Genomic DNA, 6,607 nt, shown 5'->3' with positions numbered 1-6,607 from the left:
AAAAAAGTTTTTATAAATCACATATCATACAAAATATCTTTCAGTGTAATAAAAAATAATTATAATTGTGCTCCAAAGTACAACATGTTCTTTTACATATTTTACAAATAAATAGTGATGTGATAAATAACCCAAAATTATTATTAAAATTATGTAAATTGTACTCTAAGATAAAAAATAAGAATAATCTAACAGGAAATATTTTCTGGAACAGAGAATAAATATTTAATTAAAAATTTTAGTTCTTTGACATATATTATTATTTATATTTAAAGTAAACGAGACATATATTATTTTACAGTACAATTCTTAAGTTTTGTGTATAACTATAAATTATTATAAAATTAAAAACTTTTTAAGAACCTCAGAGGTATCACAATCCTTCCTTACTGTTCTGTAGAGAGTCAGAGTTCCATACATGATAAATGCCGCGTTCGTGACCAACTATGTCGGTTGCATTTTTTCAGATACGACAGGTACATTTGACTGTGGGAGGTCTTCGATTAATGAATAAAATTTTAAAAAGCATTCCTCATTCATATTCAGTAAAACATCGAATTTTTCGCCGCATTGCCAATATTATTAAATCACAATAAATTACTGCATATTTACCCGCAAAAAAAAGTCAATTTCGGGTTGTCAAAAAGTTTTTCTTGTAAATTATAATTGCCTAACATCGCGGCAATTCATCAACAACCCCGGCAACGCACGCGATGGTACTCTCCTGGCGATGTGTCCCTCACTTCACCCTTTCATCATATAATTATATTCCTTCAATCATTAAATGGTGTAAAAAGTGGAGACTTTTATAAATGCATTCACTTATGTCAATTCTTCCATCAATTCAATCTATGTCAATTCTTCAATTATTCGAGACTTATAAATCGATTGCCGACGTGTGAAGAAAGTAGGAGACGAATTGTAAGAGGGCGGGGGAAGGAGAGGAAAAAAATACGGAGGAAGATAAATTATTCAAATTCCGTCTGAAACGGCAGTTTAATCGCGTGATGCCACGCATGTACGTAGACATTAAATCCCCCGAAATTACATTGGTCGAACAGGACACGCCATTTTTGCGTGGCCTCACCTCTGCCAACGGCGACCAATCGCGATCGGTAGCTTAAAAACGGTACTTGAGAGGTATGTCGGTGTCGATAAACATGGAGGGAGAGTCACACTTCCGGGGAGGCTACACCTGGTACGCCGATACCATACGGCGACCACCTATCGCGAACGATATTTCGATTACTGGTCTGGCTGCGTGAAAATTAATGATGGTGTAATAAATAATATATCGCCATATTATTAATAATATCGCGGGAAAAGAGAGCACAATCAGCGACGAGACCGTAATCATACATCCCCTGGTTTTTTATGGCTCACGATAATTATATATATTCGACAGTGAGAAGAGATTGAACCACTGCCGTCGTGCAATCCTGACCGTATTTTTATGATAATACTTCATTATATGTATAAAAAGAAATAAATAAGGACTTCATTACGGTTTCGTGTTTTCTTACCCTGATTGTAAGTTAATCGACATTATTATTATTTCGTGTGAGACACAAAGTTCACAAATATAATAATAATATTGGACATTTCTGTTATCTCGTAACGATGAAACAGGAAGAACAATAATTCGTGAAAGGAACAATTCGTAAGTCATGCGCAATTACACAAATGGCGTCGAATAGCACATTTAAGATTGATCGCCGTGAATACCACGTGTGATTCTAAATACAGGAGAATGAGCCATATAAATCCGCGTCCGCTGTGCAGACGCTTTTGCTGCTTGATTTGGACCAGCTGGCAAGAGGATGTAACGGAAGGCGCAGTCGGAAATCATTAATGTCAAGCAAGTAAACGTTCACGCAGTGACTTGCCGCAACATCACCGCACCGCGGTAGATGACTTCATAATTCATAACGAAGAAATTTTGCGAGAACGTTACCGTGAATGTCATTGACGCATATGTGAAGATCCTCTCGAAAGATAGGCAAATCGAAGTTGCACTGGCACGTGCAGGAACTGTTTGGCACAAGCAGACTTAAACTCGAAGAACCCCGTGAAAAAGGACTGGCGGTACCGCTGCTAAGTACTGTGCAGGCCTCCGTGCAAGAACCTGTAACAAATTTTCAGTTTAATATATTTTATTAGAAGGATTTGCTGAAATATCTAGAAAAATTGAATTAAAATACAAATCTGAAAAATAATTTTCTTGGATCATGAAAATAATTATAAATTCAAACATGATACTTAATGAATTTTAATATTCTTGTATTCATTTATATTTATATAGTTGAAATTATTATTTATAATTAATTATTTATAATTTAAAATTCTTACATAATTATTTTGATGATCCAACAAAATTAATTTCAGATCTGTACTTAGTAACTTTTTAGATGACTTGAGCATAAAATTGTAAGTTTACTGAAGTACATAAAAATTTATAGATACAAGTCTGAAAAATAATTTTATTGAACCATTGAAATAATTATATAGGAATGAAAAGTAATGCTGCAAAAATATTTTGATATTCTGATAATCAGCTTGAGTGGGTCTGACGTAATTATTATGATAATCTCCAACAAAATTATTTCCTGATCTATATCTAGTTAACTTTTTAAATATTTCAGCAAAATAACTTTTTCCATGTAGAATACATTAAATCGCGTTTGTTAATTTAAAATCAAATCCAAGATTTCGGCTGAAATAATTTTCTTCAAATGTATCCATTTATGAGATCATTCAAGTACATATTAATTTATATCCCATATTTTAATATCGGATATCAACAATATTACATCAATTTATTGATTGAATTTTATAACTGTTTTTTATAACTGTATTTTAGTCTTGTCCAATTATAATTTTTGTTTTTCTTGTTTTTGTATACCGTATATATATATATATATATATATTCATGTCACATATTATAATATACATACATATTATAAAATATGTATTTAAGTCACCATCGTATTTAATTCAGTCGATTAACCAATCTGAAAAATCAATAATTTGTTTGTGTATCGAATGTGTTTCGCAGGAGTCAGTAAACGCGAGGCTCTTCAAGCTATAAAGTACGATCCATCAGTTGAAATTCGCGTGTTCCTCAGGACAGTCAGGACGTGCCATATAATCCAGCCGAGCAAGGACAGGTCGGACAGCTGTCAAACCGTTACATCGTAATTTCACGGTTAATCCGTTACAAACGTCTTTTTATTTCACGCAGCGGTTGTGTCACGATTTCGCACAAAACCATCCTGAAATACGTTCGGCGCTCTCGAATTGCGAATTACTTCGTTTCCGTGTACCGGAAAATCGGCATGCAGGATTTGCGTCGTATCACCGGCACGAATTGTGCTTTACAAGGCACGCTTCTCGAATCAGATCGCCAAAATGTAACACGTCATAATGTCAGCATTACCACAATGGCATTGCGAGAAATCGCAAATAGATATTAAGGTCTCGAATGAAAAACGACACACGAGTGAAAATTCTAGTTGGAAGAAATTTGCAATACGCAGCATTTTCAACACGATACTTTCGACCGCCGTCCTGAATTGTCTTTCTTTACAGATTAATAAAAAAAAAAGCTTAATATAATAATAACGATCACAAAATATTTACCTTCGATGGTAAAAATATCTCCATCGGAGTGCCGGATGACCGATAATTCTTGACAGCGAACGACGACTTGCAAGAGGTTGAAGCTCGTGAGAACGAGGGCTAGAGAACGCATCTTCCCCACAGCATTCTGCAATATATAAATAGATGTAGGTCGTAAATAACAGAAGGGACGGTGCTTTTATATGTTTCGTTAACCGCGCCAAACAAGCGCATTCATTTGGCACGGCCGATAAGTCATTGAAAATCCTGTGAGTAAATGGCTACTTAATTCCGTGACATTACACAAGGGACTTCCGGCAGCCATTCATTGCATCTTGCCCGGCACTCGGTCTACGCTAAACACTGCATCCGTATGCACTTATCAAAGAAATATTAGTCTGTACATCAGAAATCATATTATTAATATAGAAACTATATTATTAGTATATTATTAAATATAAATTTAGATGCTTAGAATTAACATAATACTTGTAAAAAATCACGCGTTACAATAATAAATTAATTCTTTACATACAGTAAACACACTCATGAAAGAATATTAAGTGTAACATTGTGCATAATAGTGGTTGAATATAATTTGTGACTAATTTTTTATTAATACACGGAAAGAACGATTTTGTTAAAACATCAAAAAATTTAGCTAAATACAGATCTAAAAATAAATTTTATTGGACTATCAAAATAATTATGTAAGACGTTCAATTCATTGTTAAAAAATATCAAAGTTTTTTTGTAGTGCTCATTATACTTTTCTACACGGAAATAATGATTTTGCTAAAACATAAAAAAATTTAGCTAGATATACTGAGAAAAAAATGTCTAAAAATATATTTGTGAGAAATGTATTTATTTCACTGAAATAAATATTTATTTAAATACGAGCGAAATAAAATTTATTTTATTCTTAATAAAAAAGCCATCTGTTTTATTTTTTTGCTATTAATGAGATATATTTCACAGAAATAAAATATATCTCACAGAAATAAAATATGAAGTATTTCATAGAAATGTATATTTCATCATCACAATCAAATTTTGTAAATAACATTTGCTTCGCAATATTTTGACATTTTTCTGTCAGTGTACAGATCTAAAAGTAAATTTTATTGGATTATCAAAATAATTATATAATTATAATAATGTGGGATGCTCAAGTTGATTACTAAAATATTAAAACTTTTTGCAATTGTTAATTGTTACCAACGTTTTAGATAATTATTTTTACAATCCAAATAAAATTATTTTCAAATGTGAATCTAGTTAAATTTTTAGATACTTCAGAAAAATCGTTCTTTCTGTGTATATAATTACTTTGATAATACAATAAAATTAATTTTAGATCTGTAGCTACCTAAATTCTTAAACTTTAGCAAAATCGATCTTTCCGTGACTAACGGTTTTAGGTCGGCCTTATAAAATTTGAGGCAAATTTTTAATTAGTTATCCGACTGTGCACAGGAATGTCAAACCTGTTCATGATGCAAGTAGACTTGACATCTGGTATTCTTACGTCATGGACATATCAGACTTCCTGTATGTTTACTTTGAAGGATCTCTCACGTCTCTTGAGCTACGTGCAAGTATGAAACGTACGAGTGCACGCTAAAGATTGAAAGGATACGGATGTTAATTCAGTCATTAAAGTAATCATTTTAAATTTACTAGTATATGACTGGTTGGCGAATGTGATCATGTTAAATAAAATCACAATTAACCCTAACCTCGGATTTTCATCCACCGACCCGATCGAGAACCTTTGACATTTTTCTCATAATTTTTACATTACATAATTGATACTAGTATCGGCATGATTTACGAGAAATTTACGTTTTTCCCTTCTTTTTATAGCCATTTTATCGAGTCATTAATCGAAATTTTATATCGCTTCAGGACACTCAAACACGATGACTATTATGATTTTTTTAAATTTCTGTCAAATTATTGTATACTAATCGTCGAAATGAGTCACAACTGAATAGATAAATTGGGATTGATTATAATCTCGCTTCTCAAGTAATAAATCTCCATTTGATGATCACACTCTCCGAACATTTTCATCAGTCTTCGACGACAGGTGCAACCGTAATTTCGGAAGTCCTGCCGTAGGTATCATGGCGAGAGAAAGATGGATGAGCATAAGTTTATCTGACCGAAAAATGGAAGTGACGAAATTGTGCGATTAATCAAAAGATATTGATGTATTTATTGATGTTCTCGTCCGAGCTCTTGCTTGAAATTAATGAGATATTTGGCATCCGCTTAATTTCGCCGTTTGTCACGAACTAAAGTCCGTGCCCTTAAACGTAAATCTTCTACGCAAATCATGCTAAACAGGTGTGACAACGTAGATATGATTATGTACATAATTCCATAAAGTTTTATTACTTTATCGGATTTTATGCAACGTCGCAGTTTATCAGAATTCAATAAATTCGCAAACGGATAGGGAGACTGAACTTTTTGCTTCGTAATTGTACACATCGATCGTATATCTCTATGAAAAATAAGCGATGCAAATGATTAGTTACTCTCGTATGTGTAATCATCCTTTCGTAATAACCTTCTCGCTAAAGTGATCTCTACGGCAGGTGTTGGAAATTGCGCTATCGCGATTATATTAATCGGTTGACGAGTTGCATTCGGGGTCTGATTATTGAATCTTAGCGCGCAATTTTCACGCGTAGGCCACGTAAATGCTGACAAGCGCATGGTAATTATAGTGCAAATTCCTCGCGAAATCGTGTTAATAATTATTTACGGCGAGATCACTTTGAGACGCATCTTTCATGTTGCACCTCGCAACAGGAGACTTTTGATTAAACTTCCTCCCCTATGCGTTCGTTTTGTAATTACTTCGACATGCGCTTGAGAGCTTCTTAGCCGTCGAAAAAGTTGGTGAAGACAAGTCGAGAGAAAGTGTCACTACACGCCAGAAAATTCTTTCTTTTCGTCGGAAAGATAAACAAGC

At 33.4% G+C, this 6,607-nt stretch overlaps 1 protein-coding gene across 1 annotated transcript in view; it reads right to left on the bottom strand.

Annotated features, from left to right (window-relative positions):
* Positions 1-3,751, bottom strand: part of LOC105622425 — a 32,660-nt gene extending 28,909 nt beyond the window's left edge. Inside the window, exons 1-2 of the mRNA XM_012203845.1 lie at positions 3,640-3,751; positions 1,955-2,125 (exon numbers count right to left, since the gene is read on the bottom strand). Coding sequence (XP_012059235.1) covers positions 1,955-2,125; positions 3,640-3,751 — 283 coding nt within the window. The remainder of the gene's footprint in view (positions 1-1,954; positions 2,126-3,639) is intronic.
* Positions 3,752-6,607: the final 2,856 nt, after the last annotated feature.

The sequence above is a fragment of the Atta cephalotes genome (assembly GCF_000143395.1).
Source record: "Atta cephalotes unplaced genomic scaffold scaffold00044, whole genome shotgun sequence".
NCBI lineage: Eukaryota > Metazoa > Arthropoda > Insecta > Hymenoptera > Formicidae > Atta > Atta cephalotes.
Note: the sequence above shows the minus strand (reverse complement) of the source record. Positions and strands in the feature narration are given on the sequence as shown.